Genomic DNA, 22,413 nt, shown 5'->3' with positions numbered 1-22,413 from the left:
TCCTTGTTATAATAAACGCGTGTTCTGCTGTTCTCAAACACAAAAGTCACAATTAGCCGCAGCCACTAAGTTATTCTGGATGTATATAAAATGGTGATGTCATTGTATGCGATACTGAGACATGTCATTTTCATCCCTTCATAATCCAAAATCTGTAATTGAAGCTCTGTATCTTATGTCATCTTTGAAATCTCCTGTTGTCTTTTGTCTTCTACACTCTTACATTCATTCGTTACAGCCTCTTCATCGTGCTATTACTCTGCCACCTTTCATCCAGACAAAGAGTTAACGGGTTATCATTAAATCATAAGTAGCTTTTAATATCCTTGAATGATCTTTTACAAATGCAAGAGCAGGCTGAAGCTTTTGTCCACAGATATCTATTGTCTGATGCATAGGTCTAATTTCAAAAAAGACTTTGTGTGCACCATTTGTGCAGTAATGTTGAGTTGCATGCTGGTTAAGCGAGAATGAACAAATTCTAATTTTATAGAGTTTGTGTTTTGTGGACTCAAACACTTCACCCACCCCTCCATCGGCATAGTGGTGAGTAGATGATGAGTGCATTTTCATTTTTTCAGTGAACTATCCTTTAAGCTCTTCCAAATTTGGGTACTTCTGTTTAAAACAACGAAAAACAAAGATGGCGCTGGATAAAATGTGAAACTCAAGGCTTTAACACACCAGCTCACAAAGCAATGGATGACATCCCGGCCGGTTGCCTCTTGGCTGAAGCTGATACTTAACGATAAATGTAAGTACTGGACAAATTGAAATTCAGACTAGATGGTGGCGCTGGATGAGAAATTAATGGATCACAAAAGAGACTTCAACTGAACCACATGTGGGCATGAATGCCAAGAGACAAGATATTCTCTAAAACTGCAGATTTTGACCTCACGACGGCACTAGAGGGAAAGTCAGGGGGTCAATGAAGTCAGTAGCTTTATCATCTGGGCACAGTGAATGTCTGTATGCAATTTAAAGGCAATGCATTCAGCAGCTGTCAAGACTTTAAATATGGAAATTAATTCCTGATCATATACTGTCACAGAATGTTCTGTAATTTCATTCCCTTCAGCTGAAAATGTCTTGGTCATTACAGAGCATGTACACTAGTAAAATGTGTTTCTGCTGCATTTTCTATATGTGACAGGAAGGTTATGTCATCTCCATTAACAGATGATTTGTTTCATTATTAAAGCTAAAACGTAGAGTGGGTCCTCATTCCCTATACTCCCACGTAACTCATCTCTAATAATAACCATATTCAAGTTTCCTCAACAGCATGCGCCCTCGCTTACGCTCGACAATGTTCCTTTATAAGTTCCAACGTTAATGCTGCAGCATTTCTATTGTCAGATCCTGACCTTTTCATGGCTGTTTGTAAAACTGTGACCATCGTCGGATTAAAGTCTTCTCACACGGTCAATGCAAGATGTCGATTCACTCCGTGGTGGCAGAATCACACTCTGTGAATGATTTATGAGCAGAAACTCTAGAACAGCAAACACAGAATTAGAGCAGTTAGAAAAGATTTTATCATTCAGGGATCTGCACATTTCTAATGTCACAGAGGGATTGCCATAATTACACTTGCTCTAATAACAGGACTGTTGTATCAATAATAGGTAACAATTAGAAAATAAGATATTTTGTGCACTTCCGCTCTTGACCAGCCGCCATGTAACACTGCAAGGTTTCACTGTTTATTTCAAGCTTTTTACTAGAAAGTGTTTTATTGTCCTGAAAGGTAATTTTAAACACACTAGAGCCACTCAAAATAAATAACATTTTTTCAAAGTGAATGATTTAATCAGAATAATAAATTCCCTAAAATAAAACCCATGTCCCTGGTTGGTATTTCACTCTAAACTGTTCAAACAGAAATATATTATGTATTATCCCAAAAAATCCCATTCCCTTGACCTTTGCTCACTTCTTTGGAAAATTTTATAAAATCATCCAGCAGTGACCCTACACTTATAGAGAGATACTCCCCATGTGCAGGAGGGACCATGCATTTAAAAGCATGGAGTCTTTAAATCATTCATGGCCAATGATCCTGCAGGGGCAGCCACAGAATTACATCCAGTAGACAGTACATCTTCATTCATGTCAATGCTCACAGTGTGTTTCATCCAAGCCACATATTAGGTATACTCCACAACTCAAATCGTTCTGTTATCACCACTAATATAATTTAACTAATAACAAGCTGGGTGAGGTTTTTACATGTGTTGTTTTAAATTCAAGAGCCTCAAAGCTGTTTTATGTGGAAAATCCTTTTGTGCAGGGGATGTGACGTATTCTATACATCTGGTTTCTTTTTGACAATAAAAAAAGAATAAGAGGCTTTGTGCGGCAACCATACAAGCAGCTCGGCTGAACTGTGACAGAATCAAACTGACAAATTATAAACCTGACTGCTGCCGACAGTAACCCTGAGAATGACAACACCGGGACCTCGGTGACCACCTCTCCATACCCGCCTCTGAAATAACACAGCAGACAGTTTGATTTGCTATAATAAGAAAAGTACAGGATTTTAACTATGATGCCTCTGTTCCATTCATGTGTCACATTGAGCCATGACTGTGACGATGATTGAGCAATCACCACACCAACCCCCTCAAACTTAAACAGCTAAATGGAACTCAGCCATTAATAATGTCATTATTTGCGTCTTTGTTTTTTCCACTGTGGCAAATGTAAATATCTGATGAGGAAAAGGCCCATTTATGCAGAAGTATTCCAGCAGCCAGACCATTTTTGTTGCTGTTGCAGCACATTGGAATCTTCAATTACACACTTAACAAGGATCCTATTCATGTCCTACTACAATTTATCGTAGTACAATGGATCCTTGAATCATTAATGAACAGGCCATCCATTGTGGCAAGTGCTTCACCAACAGCACCAACAATGTTGGCCCTCACAAAGCTGTGCACCAAGTGGCCTCATAAAAACCCTTGTGGAATAAAACAAATTGAAATGATATTTAGGTTTGAGTTGGGTTTGGTCAGGTCGGCTGGGATATCTACTCGATATCTTACACTTCACAAGCCTGTATTAGGGGAAATCATCGGGTTCGGGTCAGGCCCAGTTTGCTTTGAGGCTCAGATGGGCTGCGACAGAAAATTGCGAAACAAAATGCATAAACCTCGCCCTCCTCCATGTAAGCAGATGGGATATGGGCCGAACTAAAAAGTCAGTTTGGTTTCGATTAGATTTTTGATTCTATAAATGTGGTGATTGACAGCTAAGACTGACTTGTGATAAGTTGGTCATGTGTATTGGTGGGACCATGATACCGTGGCTCCATCTGCTGATCACGACTACACAGACTCTGGCTCATCGGCACGAGTTGTTAGCATTGTACAGTGTACAGGATATGTTGGCTTTGTTTCTGGATAGTGGGAGGAAACAAAGATGTGTTGTTCATCTTTGTACACAGTGTATGATGCTTACATGTGCAGAATACATAATAATATTCCAATAAGCATATAGAGGGACTGGGAGACCCCCAGACTGTATCATGGATTTGATATATAGCACAAACAAACAATATGCTAAAGAAAATGTGTTGGGGTTTTTGTCACAGAAATATGTAATTAATCTATCCATGCTGACCTGTATGAGAGCTTTCAGGACTGATTTCTTAATTGTGGTGAAGTTCTTCATTGATGACAGTCATTGAAACAATCAGTTGTCCAAGCTCTCATCAGGAATGTGAGTGTAAATGAGGTGAGGAAGCCCCCACCACGACACACACCAGGCCTCAATGGAGGACTGGAGGGAGGAAACCCAGTGGACCAACCAGCATATTCTCCTTAACAGTGAGCATATTTGACTAATTATCTGTGAATAAAAAACACCCTGATGTGCTTTTCATTGCTGTCCAGTCTGGATAATAGAGAGCATGGTTTTCAGTCTGCTTTGCTGAGAGGAAAGAAGACAATAATAGAAACATGCTGTGCTTGCAAGTTATCCTTAGTCCAGTAATTGGGAAGGCGGCGGTGTGCGTTGGTGAATGTGAAGGCGAGCTGCAGCCGCAGTGCCACTTGTATGGAGCCAGAGACATTCCTTTATATCTGCTCTCCTTTAATGTTGCAGTGTGTTTTGCACTTTTTGTAGAAACATCCTCGGCTTGAAATTAGATTTCCTACCATCTGTCATGAAATTAAATTCGCAAAACATGTCTCCTCTGGTCGAAACGGGGGATGCTAAGCAGATGATAGAATACTGTGATAAGACAACAGGCAACGGCATCATAGCATTCCCAGCCTATTCACTTTTTGTTTACACTATTTGTTTCAGCATCATGAGAAATCCTCTGTTTCTTAAAGGTAGTTCAACTTTTTTGGGAAAAAGTTTGCAGTCCTGACATTAAATTAAGTTCAACAGTTTCCTGTGGTACAGCTTTATCTTAAGTGCACAGACCCGAGAATAGAATTGATCTTCTAATCTAATTTAATATGTCCCAAAACACAGAAATCTCCCTGAGGTGTTTCTTTGGTTCCTCTTTAAATCCCTCGCACAGTCATTTTTGTAGCATCCAAAACAAAACCCTTCATCTCTGCTGCATTCATTATCACTGCATATTATTCATCATGTTTTATCACGATGCAGTTGGAGGGGACTGAAGCTCTGTGGGTTTTCTCTCAGGAATTGAAACCGGGCGTTCTGCATCAGTGTTGTCATCCTCAACTGATTTGTCTCCTGGAAGTAAAATGAGTCTCATGTGGCCTTCTTCATCTGGAATAACAAGTTTTTCTCCCAAACTCTCCCTGCTGGTTAAAGTAGATGGCCTATATATAATGATACCAAATCCCAGACCTGCTGCTGACACTGCTGGAGCTCGCCTGAAGCTTCCTCAACAGTCTGTGAGTGTGTGAGTGTGTGTGTGTGTGTGCGTGTGTGCATGTGTGTGTGTGTGAAACAGAATAATAGTATAATGATTAATTGGTATTCAGCAGTTTTACTTGCAGATCTCATCACAACTGAAATAACATATTGTACTGTGAGGAAGATTAAATTGTCTCTTAACGACAACACAGTAGACTATCAGGGGATGGACCCGTGGGTTAGGGTTACACACACACACTCGACCAATTGCGAGTGAGTCTCAGCTGTCAACATTTTACCTCATTTTTATAGCATCAATTAACTAATAAAGTCAACGCTTGAGGACATGTCATACTTAAAATGACAGAAAACATCTTTTAGGACAAAATTTATTCAACGTGTGTGTGTGACTTTTTAAGGTTGATCCATGTCACACCCACTAACATGGAGGAGGTGGGATTTATGACCTTTACTGCAGCCAGCCACCAGTGGGCGATCGAGACGCTTTGGCCTCACTTTTGGTTGCCGTCAGTCCCTGGACCACAGTCACTCGACCACATGTGGGAACAAAGTCTATCTATCTTCTGGCTCCATCTAGTGGTGAAAAGAATAACGAGGGCGGGTGAGGAAGAAAAGTTTGCTGTTTGTATTGTATGGTGATGATAAAACCACTGGCTTGATTACAACTGATTTTATGATGACAAGCAATTTTCCAAAACTAATAGGAAGTTAACTATAGAAGTGAAATGTGTAAAGCTTGATGTTGAGAGCTGTGGTGTCATACAAGTCAATAGGGAGGCACAATTAAAGCAGGAGCTATGAGGGGTCCTTCCTCAGAACAGAAAGGAATTCATGAATGTTCTCCCATTTGACGCAACAGTTAAAGAATTTGAGATCTGATTATTTCAACACTTTACTCAATCAGGTTTTGAAGCTCAGAAACTCTATATTAACAAACTTGTTTTAGGTATTACAAGCATATTTATTTAGAGATGAGGAACCACACAACATGTTGGTTATTTAAAGATAAACCACAGGGACAGAGGGGGGGTTGGTTATTTGACCATTAATACAACACAATTAGAATACGTAAAAAATAGGTACATATCTAGTCATTATCGATTTAGTGGGACACTTTACAGTCCTCCCAAATATAGATGTCAATATTAAACATAAGTCTTTAATGAAATAACTACAATGACTGTACATAAAGAGAGACAACAAGACGTCTCGATCGCCACCTGGAGACTTTCTGCAGTATCGGGCCATTACTCCCACCTCCTCCATGTTGGTAGATGGGACATGGACCAAACTAAAAAATAAAAGTGCACATTAAACATTTTTTTTCTCAAAGATGGGTTCTTCCAATTTAGGCACTTCTTATAACACTGATGTTAATTCAAGTGTTCATGTTGCCAGTGAGTTTGGTTTGAATTAGTTATTTGATGCTATAAAATCATCTACTCGTGATTGGTGGGACGTCAATACACACGCTCGACCAATCACAAGTGGAGGAGCGCTAATATCTGGGAGATTTTGGCTTCATTCAAGTAAACTGATCACATTATAGATAAGAAATTCACATTTTAACAGAAGACACATTTGTCTTGATTTATCATCTTCTGTTAGCACAAGAGTTACAGTAATCATTTCTGTTTTGTTGGTTGCGTCTCCTCTCTGTGACAGATACAAAGAGCACGTTCTTACTTATTAAATACCGAATGACCAGGCTGTTGCTAAATGAGCTGGTAAGAAAGAAAAAACATACAATTTTAAACTTTAATTAACAAACATAAAGCATTTTATTACAACCAACAAGAGGATTAACAGACTACTGAAGACCAACTGATACATCTTGACAATGGTGGATATTTTGTTTACTAATTTGTAAAAGAAAATCTTCAAGAAAAAAAAGATTCGTTTTTATAAATCCATGTAAAACAATAACTTTATAGTCTAGTCCTCTATATAACATGAAGAATGTATATTACATGTATATAACATTGTACCAACAAAATTATAGTACCTTTTTACACTTAACGTGGACAAAACAAATGAATAAGTCAAGCAAGCAAACAGTAACCTTCTTGTGTTTGTCTACATAATTCAAGGTGATGTGATGATACTGTGTCACTCAATCAAAGGAACATTTGGAAAACATTCAAGACATGAAATAATAGTCTGTATCATGTTTGCTACATATAGCTACTGGCTAAATAAGACTGCTAAATAATTCTTGTTTTTTGTACAGAAGAACATTTTAAACCACAGCCTGACAGATTTCATGTGACCAAATTACAGTTTACTTTCTTCTCCATGAAAAACCTTGAGGTCCTGATAAAAAGGCATTGTCATTACAGAAGGACACTATATTGCATGAGCAAATCAGCATTCAGGGGGAAAACGTGGGCAGATATGTATAAAAAGGCAAAGATATTTCATTTTAGAGACATGCATCTCTATTCACAGTTTTCATCAATCAAGACTAAGGTATTTAACCTGCCTCCTGCAGTCAAAGGTCATGTAGGCAGGAGAGGACATGTGGCCACAGTGATTTAGTTTTCTGTTCGCAAGGCTGTTGCAGCAGCAGTATTTGTCTGATTAAAATAAGACTACCAGTAGTTGAGAACAGCATGCGATGAGTGTCAGAGGTGTATGCGAATAGACCTGTCCCACAGCAGTTGCACTAAAGCCAAGTTTGTAATATTTTACCTAATTTCAAAGACCTGTTTAACTATAAATATCTCAAGTGCAAAAAAGGCCGATCAAGCCTTACTTCAGCAGAAGACAAGGTGAACCTTTTCTGTGCGACAGTAAATAAACACCAAGTGCTTCACATCGTCCCTCCCTCTATTTACAGGGGGTGATCTTGTCCAGTCCAGGCCAGGCTGTGATATAGTAGCGTGGCAAAGTGCCTTCCATGAGCCTCTCCATCCACAACCCCAGGCGGTCCAGTTTGTGGTGGATATGCAGGGTGGATATGCTGCGGGATCTGTTGGATTTGCGCGGCGGGTGGTCATCACGGGAACTGGACCTCGATCTCGAAGCACCGCCTTCATCCTCAGATGACTTACTGTCGAGGTCTTCACCGGTGTAGACTGGTTTAAACAGGCAAAGGTACTTTTTGTGGCCGTTGAGCGCCAGCACATAGCCGGTGTAGTCCATCTTGTGGTGTCCACCGTCGTCCTCATCCGCGTCCATCTGCATGGCGTTGTGGGCGTATTCCAACAGCATGTTCATCCACTCGCTGTGCTTGTCAATATTGAGGAAGGAGAAATGCAGCGTCAGGCTCCTAGGAGAGAGTTGAGAGAACGAATGTGATAAAGTATCTGCAGTTGAACAAAAAATATTAATCTATCTAATAATTCCACTAACATCAAACATCTGTCTGACTGCCTCACATATCTCCAGCATCATTCCTTTTATCAGCTTCACACTGGGCGTGTATTTATTGTGCGTATGTTTTGTTAAGGGCTCAAGAAAGTGTTGAACTTGAGCAACTCAAATATCAATAAAATCTGAATAAACAGGCAATCATCAATGTAAGTAACAATGATGATAAGCTTTATTTCTACAGGACTTTTGAAAACACAGATGCTTTACAAGTTAAAAATGAGAAAATAAAGGCAATCAATAAGAAACAGATAAAAGAAACTAAAACAGACAGATCTCCTCAGGAAGCTTGTTCCAAAGAGTGGGAGCTGACAGAAAAGGTCAGATCACCTGGTCCTCAAACAGGACTGTGGAATGGCTCTTGGGGCTTTCACTGAGGACCTCAGGTTACAGAAGGGCACATATGGTGTCAAAAGATATGCAATTTATCTAATTCCAATCCCAGAACAGGCCTTAGAAGTCAGCAATTCAATCTTTAATTTATTCTAAAATCTACAGGAAGCCAATGAAAAGAAGCTAAAATTGGAGTAGTACAGTACAAGTGACACTGATACTCTAGTGCGGTCTCCTTCATAGTGAGTCAAGCTTCACTAAACTTAGAATAAACAGGTGAACAGCTCTTTGTGCAGCAGTGGGGGTGCAGCATCAGGGTTCTGTGGACAGAGTTCATCAGCCAGTCTTTACTTGCTCAATTATTGCAGGTCATGTTTACAATTTCAGAAAGAAAAGCTACAACCAGCATTAACCACAAGCCTAACAAACCTCCCATTCCAAACACGCATGTTTAGAATGGGCCCTGCACGAGTCTGTTCACAGAAAAGAAAGTTGAGCTCACCCGGTGAAGGAGTAGACCTCTTTGGCAAACTTGCTGAGAAGGATATTCTTGGAGGCGTCGGTGAGCACCAGCACGATGTTCATGTGTCCTGGTCTCAGCTTCACCAGGTTGCTCATGTAAGTGATGTCTGTCAGCTCCGTCACCTCCACAAAATTCTTCTTAGGGGGCCGACTAAAATCAACAGCAAAAATAACAAACTTAAAAACCCTGCAACCTAAATAAAAGTGTGAAAATCCTAAATGTATTCTTGCCTTGAAGTGGCAGTCTCTGGTGACCCATTTTCTGCTTTTGTTCCATCTTTTGCCTTCGGTTTGGTCTGTTTATCTTCACTGGAGTCACTGAAAATACACACACAAAACAGTTCTTCCTGAGGGGCATGCGTGGGCGTAGCAGGGTAAAATTAATAGCATAATTTGCTTGCTTTGTCTTGAATCCCAGGAGAAGATGATGTTCCTGTACTTACAGTTCTGGAAGTCCAGTGAAACTTGTGTGGTGCATGAACAAACCTGAAGGCCTGGATGACCACAGTTCCAAACAAGATGAACAAGGCAGAGAAGATGAGGGACAGGAGAGGCATCATCTCACGCCTGCAAGTCATCACAGATGTCAACGCACACTTTTATCTATATAATATATGTGGATTTATTTCTGTTCTTCCATAACATTTAAATACTGATGTAGTGCCATGGGACATTTTTTAATATCATATTGGCCTTGTTGAGCTTCATGAAACTCTGTGTAGAAGATGAGTATACACTGTGCAACTTTAGAAATGTCATTGCTGACATGTCAGCAATTCATTGAACTGTTTGACAGGGGGTCAGGAGCATCTGATCACTCAGAATCGGGTTTTATTGCCCAGCAGGTTTACACATACAAGGAATTTGCTGTGGTGTATTTGTGCAAGTATAAATAGCAAAAATATAAAAATAGCAAACAAAATAAAAGTTACAGTGTGTAGAATTGTGTGATATCTAGTGTTGAAATTGCATGTTGCAGCTGAACACCCCTCACCTCACCCTCCCCGTCCAATCATGAAAAAGAACCTGTGGTAACTTCAGTTGTCATAAAAACTCAAAAGGTGTTTAGTTTGTCCAGTCTGACCTAATGCAAAAAACATGGCGGCCTCCATAGAGAGGACCCCCTCAATGTAAATATTAAGTATTTGAATATAAAGGGCCTTTTCTGGGGTAAAGAAAACTACAATTCATACAATTTAGATGAAATGAACTAGTGAAAACATCATGAAGATTATTCTACATTAAATGTCTGCCATTAGTTCCCTTCCACCTAAATTTTATACACTGGACCTTTAAATACAACAGAATACCACAAGGGAGGGATTGTGAAATATGTTGTCAGTAAACACTAGAGACTGGACTGTGCAAAGTATGGTTAGCCCGTTATTTGCCACGGGAAGTTCAAAGCCACACACACCACCCTGACAAAATGACATACGACAAGCAGAAATTTAGTCAGACTCTAAAATAAGTCAGGCAACTCAGACATTTGGTCAAAAACTGTCTCTACTGGCACAGTGTATGTCCACCTTAAAAAGATTTCTACCCACCAGTTGTTATGCAGAATGTCATCGATGACCTCAGACAGGTAATCGTAAGATGCGTAGATCCATCGGATTACAAACATCTATAGAGTGAGAGAATAACATTTAGTAACGGCACTGGTGGAGGCTGATATTTGGCAAACAGAGCTTGCTGCACAGTCAAGCATCGTTCAGACTCAAAGAGAACGTACAGAGGCAAACTCGTTGTTGAGCTCAGGCAGTATGGCGTCGTGGATGAGGATGGACGGGTCCTTCTGAAGTCGCTCAAGCTCTTCCAAAAGACACTTCTTATCTTCTTCACTGCCGTTCCAGGCGGTCACGGGCTTAAAGTAGGCCTTCCCCGCAGCATTACGCCTCTCCAGGATCACCACCTGCACACACACCAACACACACAAACAAACCTTTAAGATACAACACATGACATTTCAAAGTCACGCTATGAACAGTGAATGGTTCACAGCTGTTCTGTGTCCTGCCCTGTGAGGAATAACCCTTCAAATCATCCCTCAAAGCTGAGCACTAATGCTTTATTCTGCTGCATGTTGAAGCAACACTATGTAACTCTTACTGAGCAACAGCGCCCTCTGCAGCCACACGTGGTGATTAATTCTGTTGTAACTAATACACCAAAGTCTTTTTAGAATTCCAGATATTTAGAATTTCCTCACTTAATATGGGAGCTAAACGCTGTTTTTTAATCAGTTCTAAGTCTTTTTATCTGATCCGCAATTCGGCAATACTCTTAGACTTACTGGGCTTGATTCTGGAAAGTGAAGTTGCGACACAGTTCTCACAGATCGTCCCCACTAATCAAGTTACATAGAGCAAGAACAGATGTTCAGGGTGAGTCGTGGGAATGAAAGCACCACCAATCTCCCTATTCGAAATCAGTGAACCATCAAATTCACTTTGGAGCAGCTATTTTAAGGTTAAAAGTTGCATGGTGTTGCTTTAAATATTATACTTTTTATATTCTAAACTTTCAAATATAGATTTACAGTGAAACTGATGTTTTTACATGTGTGGGTATACCTGCGGTGGTGACTGTGCACTGTCCTTGTTCTGCATTAGGATTTCACACAGTGGCTGTTGTAGCTGCTGGTACACGTATGCAAACCTCACAACTTCCTTAGTGTTGGTCGAGGCAAATAAGAGGAACGCCTGGTTCCCGAAAGTAAAGGTCTCTTCATCACGTGTGATCAGCAGGACACAGTATCTGAGGAGAGGACAGATAAAGGTAAAGACAAACTGCATAGCTTGAAATCACTAAAATGACATGTAGGAATTACGACAAAAAATAAATTACTCTGGTTTAATTAATTTTACACCAAAATTAGCAGGTGTAAGCAGCTATTTTAAATGCAGGTAAACCCATTGTGGCGACTGACTTCTTTCATATGATCAGTAGAGGAGTTTGCCTTTCTGTTTTTTTTCTCCAGTGCATCAGGTTCGAAGTCAGGAATGAACCGAAGAGTGTGTAATGCTCTGTCACTGACTGTCGAGCCAATTTAGCATGTTCACCCGGGTGTCTCATTTCCACCACTGCCGATCAAAGCCTGAGCTGACTGAATGTTTGTGTCAAGCCGATTGAGTCCATTCCCATTGAAGACAAAAGCTAGAAGTTAGTGGGGTTTTTAGGATTTAGGATAGGGCTTTAGGACGTTGAAGAATAAATGTTACGTTCTCTTACTTCCTGCGTCTGTGGAACTGTTTGACAGGACAGAGCTCATTGAACAGCTTCTGATTGACCAGCCTTGGCGCGAGGAGGAATTTGTTGTTGGACATGAACTCGTCAATAATTTGCTTTTTCATTCCTTTGGCCTGCGGAGAGAAATATACAAAATACACATAAAACAGAGTGAGGTGGCATTTTGTTGAAAACAAGTAAAAGTATTTAACAGTACAAATGACTAAATGATCGAAGCAAAAGAAAGGTGGAGCTACTTTACTTCTTCAGGCTACATGTTGCTGTGATTTACCTGTATAATGTCAGCAGGCTTCTCAGTGCTCTCCTTGAAGACCAGCATGGTTGGAGCGTAAGTGTTGATGTTGAACTGCTTCTGCAGATTGGCAGTCTCTGAAAGGCCCTGGTCCACATAACCAAACTGCAAGTAGTCCTTATAAGCAAAAGCTGTCAGCTGCGGAGATAAATTACCAACATGATGGTTTCAGTAAAGCAGTAACTAAGTCAGTGGCACCTGAGGTACATTTCACGTAAAAAAAAAAGAAAACTGCAAGACAAGAGCCTACTTTGTATAGTAAAGGAACTGCAGGCACTTGGTCAAACAGAAGCACGTGAGGCTTGTTGAGTTGGTGCCAGCTGTTCAAGAACTGCAGGTCGTTCTTGTCAGTGACCTGAAATATAAAAAAAGAAACGTGTTTAATTAATTTTGATATGTAATATCAAAGAGAATATAACCCTCTGTATAGACTGCAAATAAAGCAGTCTCCTCCATTCTGTGATATGCAGATAGTGGAAAATGTTAATAACAATCATAGAATGTGTAGAAAGAGGGACGATGCATCTCCACTTTCTCCCTGTACCCAGAAATTAAGCCACAATATCCCAGATAGCCAGAGTCTACGTAGGAGCAATCAGGGGATGGAGTCGCAGTATTCAGGTCTTGCCAATCAATGCACTAAGACAATCTCAGCTGTCAATCAGTTGTTATAGCATCAAATCACTTATTCTAACCAAACTAACTGAAAATTATCACTCGGTCATACATCAGTGAGATACAAACTTCCTGAAAGCACAGAAATCACCTTTGAGAAAAATGTATTTGACATCAACTCTGACTTTTTTGTTTGGTCCATGTCCCATCGGTTAACATAGCAGAGAGGTTTACGATTTATACTGCAGCCAGCCACTAGGGGGCAATGGAGACAATTTGGCTTCACTTTTAGAGAGCAGTCATGTCAACCATCTGTATATAAAGTCTATGGTTCATCTGTAACGATCATTTTGATCAGTGTGCACTTTGACAGTTTTAAATACGACGACTATGGAGCAACAGTCATCATATGCAAAGGTTAGAAGAATTAAACTTTGATAAACTTTGTAATGCTGAGTGAAGCAGAAAGATAGCAAAGTGATTATCATTATCATGGCTGATAATGAAGGCCTGCAATAATGACTATTGGCAATTTTATACAACCAGTCTTGTCACATCAAACACCAACACTGACAAAATGAAAAGTGATCGTTCATCTTACCCTCAGTGAAGAAAAAAAAACTATTTTACCCGTTCAACAAGTCTCTGAGGAAGAAGGTCCTCTACAAACTGCCTCAGATGCTCCTTTGCAACAGCGTAATGGAAAAACGTAACTTTTCCATTGATGACTCCGAGTATTGACGGGGTGCGATGAGCACCGAGGTGATTGGCCAACCGCCTTTCATAGCCAACATCCACCACACCGATTCCAACACCTGCAAAGACAGCATATCGACAAACGAGCGCAATGTCAAAAGAGCGCAGGGCTGCTGGGTAATTTTTGCACATTGTATGTTTATTGCAAACCTAGAGTCTCCATCTCCTGCACCACCTCTTTCCACACCGGCTCGATGTGGATGCAGCTGAAGCACCAGTCAGAGGTGATCTTTATCAGGTACGGTCTCTTGTAGCTGTCGGGTACCACGTCGTTGATGTACTGGTTAAAGTTCAGCGTGTACTTGCTGTCGGCAAAGTCTCTGTGGTTCTTGCTGTTGAAGGGGAAGTTGAAGAAGGACTCGTCAAAGTAAAAGTTGTCATGGCGATGGCTGTAGCGACCGCTGCCATATGGCTGGGTGTCATCGGTCTGCCCGTAACGGTCATAATTTGCCCGTTTTTCTTCGCTGGATAAGATCTAAATGTTGGGCACAAAAAACATGGATATGAAACAACATCCTGGAGTCAAACTGTGGCTGTGTCTCAATTCAAGGGCTGCATTCTTAGAAGGATGCAGTCTATTCGGCCCACAAAGACCATAGATGTAGACTGCGAGAGCCAAACCAAAATGAGATGTCTGGTCTACTGAGGCTTTCATTAGCTCGTCCTGTCCTTGTTGCTGCTGCAAAGCGACAGAGCTTAACTAGGACATGAAGAGAAAACTTCTGTTCAGTTGAGTCAAAGCACGATACTCAAGCGTTGGTTGTCTGGTTGGTACCTCTTTGAAAAATGGTTCGGCACTGAAGTGCAATGACTCCTTGGATAGGTTGGGCCGGAAGGATCCACCCGTTGCAGCCTTCGTTTCTCCGGATGGAAGAACACATTTTTGCAGGAGCCTTCGAAATGGGATTGTCTCGCCGCACCGCTGTCTGTTCTCAGATGCAGCCTCCGCAGGATGCAGCCCTCTCGTTGAGGCACAGCTTGTGTGTTACTATCTTTTATCATAGCAAACATGCACATACAGTCGACAGATCGCTTTTTAAAACTGTGACTAACCTCATAAGATTTAGTAATCTTGATGAACATGTCCTCAGCACCTGGGTTTTTGTTCTTGTCAGGATGCCTTGAGAGGGAGACGTTTAGATTAAACTCTGAGAGTGGTTTAATGAGAACAGGTGAGCCTCCTGTGAATATATATATAGTTACCATTCTTTAGCCAGACGCTTGTAAACCTTCTTGATCTCAGCCTGGCTCGCAGTGCGGGTCACTCCCAGGATTTTGTAGGGGTCCATCTCAGGGGTGGCCCCTGTCAGCAGCAGCACTGACAGGAGCAGCAGCACAGCCAGCAGCAGAGACATCTTTGACCCCGGCATCACAGATTACCTGTAACACGTGAGAAGATGTGTCACCGTCACAAACACACGACACAGAAACCACCATGTTCACCGTCTGTCAAGCAAAATGATGCCAGATCACGAAGACGAGACTAGCTGAAGATGCTGAGATTTTAAGGGGTAGCATGCTAACCAGAAGCTAGGCAGGCTAAGTGATACCAGCCAGCTAGCTGCAGACATCACGACATGTTACTGAGGCATTAGTATTATTATTATCCCCCGAGGGTAAATACGCCCCCGCCGTTTTCTGCCTTTTCTCCATCGGGGCTAGTTGCCTTGCTTCACCGTTGTTGTCTCAACAATGCAACAGCTTCGTATTCACAGTCACCTCAGCGATCAGCCGCTGCTTCGCCACATATTTGGTGAAGGTTCGATCCCCGGTTGTTAATAACGCTGATGTGACGGTGGACAACGACAGGGTGTGTTCGTTCCGCCCGACCACCACAACCTGCTGCTGCAGCTGCGGAGCTCGAGCGAGGAGGAGGAGGCGCCACAGCCTCCTCACTCATTCTGGGGAAAGTCAGTGTTTCTGGCTTCAGTCGTGTGTTTTCGGTTTGACGATCGTCGAGCCGCGTTTGGTTCAGTGTGAGTAAATATGTGCAGGTTACTCGTGTGGCAGTTCGGTGTAGTGTCTAAAATCAAACGCACCCTTTTTTATTTTGCTCTCCTTAATTTTGGTGCGTTCACGTGCTCCTCGAAGGGTCGCTGTTATGATTTGGATGTGTTCATTTAATTCTCCAGCCCCCTCCACAATATATTAACTCTCCCCTCCAAACTGAGACCTGTCCTCAACAACACTTACTGCAGAACCATCAAATCACCAAACAGCTCCTCAATCCTGGTTTGTGTATATTTGTATTTAACTGTGTTTTAAGCATCCTATTCTATTTCTATTTCTATTACCACTTACAATGTCTAGATCACTTACAATGTACAATATTATTTATATCATCATGGATACACTTACTAATACTAACATAGTATTTATATCATGGTCACTTTACATTACAATACTTTTTATATCATGCCACTCTTTTATCCTCAGTACTTTTTTGCACATTGTCTGTTTGCAGGTTGATTGTTTTCTTTTTTATTGTGTAGGTTACAGATACTTCTGTCTGTTTTTTTGTGTTTTTGCCTTTTCCACTTTAATTTCTGTAGTGTGTTCATACGTGTATAAATACATTTAAAATATTCACGTTCATCATACTGGACATCTGTATTGGCTAAAAAGTATATGGTTAGCTGCTTGGGAGAGATAGACAGATGCAACAGTTTGTAAGGGACAAGAGACTAAGAAGAGCTACTGTTTAAACCTCATTGTAAAAATATATCTAGTGTTTTATCAGTGATGACATTGTCAACTCATGTTTTCGTCGTTCCAACTTGAGATGACGTTCATGTTTATATATTTAATCATTCACTAGGTATTTATTTAGTTATTTAATGTGCAAAACAAACAGAATATGGAAACAATCAGCCATGAATAGATTTTTACAATTCAAAATAAACATAATTGATTTCGAAATCAAATTATATTAAACATCGGTCAAATAACAAATTAATAATAATTAAATACAGTCGAGGATTTGTTTTTCCGATTATTCCCAACAACACGCGAATCGCACAGTCGGTCAGTGGACCAATCACACGCAGCAATGATGTAAACAAGGAAGTAGCGAAAGCAACCGAGCACAGGAAGAGAAACAACATCTAACATTTGTACACGAATAACACACACACACATATATATATATACATATGAAATATATATATATATGTGTGTGTGTATTTAACTTGACTAAAGAATTCGGTGAACGCCTTTACTCTAAGACACTGACTGACTCCGCTGCAGTCCCTCTATCGGCTGTGGCAGCTGGTCGGTTTCCATTCACTCAGGTGCTGTGTTGTTGTTGTTGTTGTCGTCGGATTCAGGATGGAAGAAAAACACAAGAAGATCCTTCAGCGCAACAGGGTCAGTCTGGTGAGTGTGCTGGACCCATCCACGCTGTACGATGGCCTTCTTCAAAGAGGAGTTTTCACGCAAGACATGATCGATGAGATTAAGGTAGTGTAAATGAATATATGTGTTTATGTTCATTTACGCCAACGTGTTTAAAAGGTTTACAGTTAAGTCCTTTTCATATTTATGTTTACACGTTGTTTATTTACTGATTGACACATTTGAACATTTCATAAGAACAGGAGGAATGACGTGTTCAATCTACCTCTGAACCTCTTTCACATTCACCTTAGTCTGAGGCCCTTCTGGATTCTTATTGGTTAGTCGAGTCACCCGAGAGGGAGAAGCGGGAAGTGTGTGTTGGTGATGACCTGTGTGGAGAAGAGTGAAGTCCGGCACAGGAAGTGATCCGTCTCCATCCTGTTGTTCCTTTACATTAAGAGTGATCCAAGTAGAAAGAAAACAACAAGGTGTTTCTGTCCACAGAGGAGCTGCTGCTCACTGGACGCGTTTTTCAGCAGGTTCAGAAATACTCGGGTCAGCCCGACTGACACCAACAATCCTGTCACAGTCGCTGCAGGACTTTCTGCATCGCTCTGCTGCCATATTGCTTGGCTGATTGGATAATGACATGAATAAGTGGGTGTGCAGGTGTTCCTAATAAAGTGCTCAGTGAGTGTAGAGAATACAGGTATACAGAATACAACTAAATGCACAAAGACATTGATGGCAACTAGCAGAAAAAAATATATTGCGATATGTCATTGAAAGTAAAACAATTAAACAGCATTTTACTCTTTACATACTATCATGATATATTGTCTGACTGTTTTTGTTACATGTTAAGCCCATATTCACAAATCATAGTTTGCCTCATAGAGCTTAACAAGGTGTGACATCCTCTGCGCTTCACCCTCAGCAAGAATGAAAAAAATCTGCTTTTTGATCCTTCGATGTCGGCTCTTCCTATCATTGTGAAGCAGAATTCACCAAGCGTTGGATTGTTCACCCACTAATAGGGAACGTGAGCTGGGTTTAGACCGTCGTGAGACAGGTTAGTTTTACCCTACTGATGATGTGTCGCAACAAGGAACAAAAGTAGAAGCCTCAGAGAGTCCCAAGTGAGGGATCCCTCTCCCTGGACTCTCTGGGAGTAGCACAGCACATCAACAAAACAATAATATTTACGACATTCATGGTTTAAAGTATTTATACAAAATACAATGTCTGACAGATCGCGGGAGCAATAATGACATTTGTAAGGATAGCAGTATTGCCACTAGAAGTAGTTCTGTGTGAGAAGATATACTGTATATCTAAGCAATCTAGTTATAATCATTATCCACTATCAGCTGCCACCAAGATGTGGCTGAAGCCGTGATCCTGGATCTACGACTATATAGCACAAGGACTCTGGGGAAGAAGACAAGTCAGAAACATGTATTTATGAGATATTAAGAGCACATACCCCTGCCAAGGTTGATTTCCCACTTTATCACCACATTGCATAGGTGATAACTCAAAACTTGATAATTTAATACAGTGCTGCCACTGACACAGTGTTCTTCTTCCAGAGCTCTGGGACCAGACGTGACCAGGCCAGGCAGTTAGTCCGGGACTTAGAGACCCGCGGGAGTCAAGCCTTTCCATTATTCCTGCAGTGTCTTCAGGAGACGGGTCAGCAGAGTCTGTCAGAGCTCCTGCAGAATGGAGTCCCACCAGTTCATGTACAACCTGCTACACCCACTGAGGTTGTCCGTCCTGTGATCCAACCTCTCCCAATCAGTAAGTGAACCTGCTCTCACAGTATTCATGTCATGGCTACAGTGAGCATTAGGGAGGAAGATTTAATTTTCCATTTGGTACTCCTACAATAAATTTAAAATGTAAATAAGTCAAATAAGTTACTTTTAAGAATATATCTAATTACCATAATTAGCACATAGGACTGCGTCATTGTGGTCATTGTGGTCATTAATATCGGGACTTTGTGAGAAAGTGTTGAAAACGTTCCATGAGAAGGAGAAACCACACACGCTTTGAAAGAGGAACAGTGACAGGTCACATGTCCGTCAGTCGCTCCTCTAACTGGAACTGATTGACCAGAAGAGTTTACTTTACTCTCAACATTTCAACTTTATTCTTGACATTTCTATTTTATTTCTGTCATTCCGACTTCTTTTGCATAATACAAAAAATACCTTCCTCTTTTCTTGACTTTTGGACTTTTTTCTCGGCATTTACACTTTATTCTTGTAATGCAAAAGGAAAAAAAGTTCTTCCTACTAATTTTTTCCCCTTGAGTGGCTTTAAGCTTGTCTGATTACAGTAACTCCAGTAACACTTGCATTCCCTCATGTTGCTCATACGTGTTTTCTTTGTTAAGCCCCCCCAATGGATGTTGATAAGCAGAGAAAAGACGATGTCCCTGTCAATCCTTTACCTCGACCAAGTACCACTCCCAGTCCGTGTAAGATTTGATATGTATTTACATAACACATTGTTAACAATCTGAGTTCCTTCATGTTTAACACGTGTCAATGCTCATGTCACAGCACCTGAAAGGGAGAGTATAAGACCAAGGCCACTGGGCAGAACACGACGGGACAGTATTCAGGTAAGCAGCAACAGAAAAACAACCACTGAATCTGGAGAAACTTCCCTTTTCCTGTTAGATAGAGATAGAACTTTATTGAAATTAAAACATTTTACACCCATGCCAGAGCTACAAAATGGACGCCAGCCCATGTGGACACTGCCTCATCATAAACAACGTGGAGTTCAGCCCTCAGAGCGGGCAGACCAATCGTAGAGGCTCCAACGTCGACTGCGGCAAGCTGGAGAGAAGATTCAGGAAGCTCAACTTCATTGTGGAAGTCAAGACCAACATGAAACAAAGAGTGAGAATTATTTTCCTGTGCCTCTGTGTATGAAACTACAAGAGAAACATTGGGGTTGTGTTTGTGTCGCTAACAGTCCTCTTCACATTTCAGCAAATCAAGCATGAGCTGTCAACTTTGTCCAAAAAGGACCACTCAAGCTTTGACTGCTGTGTGGTTATCATGCTGTCCCATGGGACTGAGGTAAGACCTGTGTAGTGTTTTACCACCAGAGTAATCTATGTTGATTATAATAAAGAGCAATTTATGATAAAAGTTGTTGCATCACCTTCAGATTACTCTAGAAACAGCCGGCATGTGATTTGTTGGGGGACCAGGTGGGAAGTTATCCTTGTGTGAAGCTGGACATCCTATATTCAGAGCTGGTAACTAAATTCCTATGGAATTGAAAACGGAGGACAGTGCTCTTTACTCTCCCCCCTCTCTCCAACTCAGCAGCAGTTCCGGGAGAAATCCTACCCTTGTCGGTATCCGTTAAAACATCCATAATGATTTTATTGACTTCCACAGTTAGGCAGGATTCAGCCTCAACTCGGTAGATACCACTTTCGATGTACACGTTCACACAAATAGAGTATTCGACTGCAGCGATGTAGTCCCCCACACCCCGAGTCAGCTCCAAAAGTGAATCATCTGGAGATACCATCCAAAGTAATATTCACACCAAGTTTGGGACCTGATGTGTGCTCATACTTATACTTCTAGGTGAGTCACAACCGCTTCCCTGGTGCTGTGTATGGTGTGGACGGAGAGTATGTCCCAGTTCAACATATCACAAACTACCTCAACGGCAAGCATTGCCCTTCTTTACAAGGCAAACCCAAACTGTTCTTCATCCAGGCGTGTGGAGGAGGTAGCTAACACTCAATAAACTGTTGAAGGAATCAGTCATAAGTCATGTGTAAGATGTATTGTCATAATTAGAGTATGAACATGCTCTTTGAAAATGCTTTTGTCTATGAGGTGAAAAAGACATGGGCTATGAGGTGTCCCCCGACGAATTTGAGCCACACGTCGGTGGAGCAGATGACCAGACAGACGCCATTCCAATGTCGTCCAGCAGCGACTCCCTGAGCATGTCTGATGAACCAGATGCCAGAGTCACTCTGCCCACACCATGTGACATCCTGGTGTCCTACTCAACGTTTCCTGGTGTGTCTTTGTCTCAATTTGTGTCAGAGATACAGATACACTTTTTATTTTCTATGTATGTCCTCCCTAATGCCATTTTGACCATGTGACATTCAAAGGTTACGTTTCTTGGAGAGACCCCGAGGCAGGATCGTGGTATGTTGAGACAATGGACCGTGTTCTAGAGGAAAATGCTGCTACTGATGACCTGGTTACAATGTTGATGATGGTGAGCTCCTCTTGGTTCTGCAAAATCAACTACAGCTCAACATAAACACAACTGATTGGTAACTGTTGCTTATTTCCAGGTGAACCACGAAGTCTCTCAAAACTCTGCAAAAGGGCTCTACAAGCAAATGCCTGGTTCCTTTAACTTCCTCCGAAAACTTCTCTACTTTCAAACCCAAACATAGACCAAGAAAAGTTTCAGCTGGACACACTTCTAATAAGTCTCAGATTCAGCTTCAACGTCTATTTCAGTGTCATAAATCGTGACTGGAATGTTTTTAGATTATGTCTCAGCAGAGTTGTCAGATGTATGAATTTGATAAATTGTGCTTTTACTGAAATGCCTTAGTGTGTATTTGATTTTATTGATTGGCAACTTTTCTAAATGAAACTGTCAGGCATAGGTGTGATCTTGGGAAGAAAATATTTCTGTACTACGAAAAAGTTTTTATTTTACATCTGTGACGTATTGACACATAACAGCCGTCAGTTTGTTAAGAGCAGTCATTCAACATGATGATCGGTTTGTGCTCTGTCTCTTTTATACGAATCTTGTTAACAAATTGGATTGTGTGTCTTTTGTAATTCTTTTGTAATGTTCTGAAAATACAGGCTGAAAATGACCCTGCTGTGGAAGTGTTTGATATTCTTTGATTGTTGTGTTGCTCATTTATACACATATTTTTTTCGACAGCTGCATTTTCCATAATCCAACGCACACTGAGCTACAGATACATATAATGTAGCACATACAGCTGATCAGGGGCAGAATGAGTCATCTGACATTTT

At 41.0% G+C, this 22,413-nt stretch overlaps 2 protein-coding genes across 5 annotated transcripts; one reads left to right on the top strand and one right to left on the bottom strand.

Moving 5' to 3' along the window:
• Positions 1-6,613: 6,613 nt before the first annotated feature.
• On the bottom strand, positions 6,614-15,868 carry dnajc16 (DnaJ (Hsp40) homolog, subfamily C, member 16). Of its 2 annotated transcripts, none has more exons than XM_020089042.2 (15): positions 15,731-15,868; positions 15,215-15,391; positions 15,065-15,131; positions 14,162-14,486; positions 13,886-14,070; positions 12,891-12,995; positions 12,620-12,778; positions 12,331-12,461; positions 11,673-11,856; positions 10,832-11,011; positions 10,647-10,723; positions 9,583-9,663; positions 9,328-9,414; positions 9,077-9,247; positions 6,614-8,140 (listed from the first exon to the last, which is right to left on the bottom strand). In XM_020089042.2, the coding sequence occupies exons 2-15, from the start codon at positions 15,379-15,381 to the stop codon at positions 7,699-7,701; spliced, it is 2,361 nt and encodes a 786-aa protein (XP_019944601.2). In that variant the 5' UTR covers positions 15,382-15,391; positions 15,731-15,868; the 3' UTR covers positions 6,614-7,698. The 2 variants fall into 2 exon arrangements, with proteins under 2 accessions (XP_019944601.2, XP_019944602.2); XM_020089043.2 differs by lacking the exon at positions 15,731-15,868 and adding an exon at positions 15,536-15,673.
• Positions 11,753-22,247, top strand: casp9 (caspase 9, apoptosis-related cysteine peptidase). Of its 3 annotated transcripts, none has more exons than XM_020089046.2 (11): positions 11,753-11,877; positions 17,338-17,470; positions 18,940-19,150; positions 19,752-19,835; positions 19,921-19,982; positions 20,089-20,265; positions 20,359-20,448; positions 20,971-21,118; positions 21,229-21,417; positions 21,516-21,625; positions 21,705-22,247. In XM_020089046.2, the coding sequence occupies exons 2-11, from the start codon at positions 17,339-17,341 to the stop codon at positions 21,807-21,809; spliced, it is 1,308 nt and encodes a 435-aa protein (XP_019944605.2). In that variant the 5' UTR covers positions 11,753-11,877; position 17,338; the 3' UTR covers positions 21,810-22,247. The 3 variants fall into 3 exon arrangements, with proteins under 3 accessions (XP_019944605.2, XP_019944606.2, XP_019944608.2); XM_020089047.2 differs by lacking the exon at positions 11,753-11,877 and adding an exon at positions 15,858-15,987; XM_020089049.2 differs by lacking the exon at positions 11,753-11,877 and adding an exon at positions 17,106-17,124.
• The last annotated feature ends 166 nt before the right edge of the window (positions 22,248-22,413 follow it).

Source organism: Paralichthys olivaceus, chromosome 6, assembly GCF_024713975.1.
Source record: "Paralichthys olivaceus isolate ysfri-2021 chromosome 6, ASM2471397v2, whole genome shotgun sequence".
NCBI lineage: Eukaryota > Metazoa > Chordata > Actinopteri > Pleuronectiformes > Paralichthyidae > Paralichthys > Paralichthys olivaceus.
The sequence above is the reverse complement of the archived record's forward strand: the minus strand, read 5'-3'. Positions and strand labels throughout refer to the sequence as shown.

Bases quoted from the DNA above. Each gene is read 5' to 3' on its own strand.
- dnajc16 (XM_020089042.2), bottom strand. From the start codon at position 15,381: ATGCCGGGGTCAAAGATGTCTCTGCTGCTGGCTGTGCTGCTGCTCCTG. The intron at 15,132-15,214 runs GTAACTATATAT...CTCCCTCTCAAG, and splicing joins AAGCGTCTGGCTAAAGAATG to GCATCCTGACAAGAACAAAA. The intron at 12,779-12,890 runs GTAGGCTCTTGT...TTATCTCCGCAG, and splicing joins CAGTTCCTTTACTATACAAA to CTGACAGCTTTTGCTTATAA.
- casp9 (XM_020089046.2), top strand. From the start codon at position 17,339: ATGGAAGAAAAACACAAGAAGATCCTTCAGCGCAACAGGGTCAGTCTG. The intron at 17,471-18,939 runs GTAGTGTAAATG...TTCTTCTTCCAG, and splicing joins ACATGATCGATGAGATTAAG to AGCTCTGGGACCAGACGTGA. The intron at 20,266-20,358 runs GTGAGAATTATT...TTCACATTTCAG, and splicing joins AGACCAACATGAAACAAAGA to CAAATCAAGCATGAGCTGTC.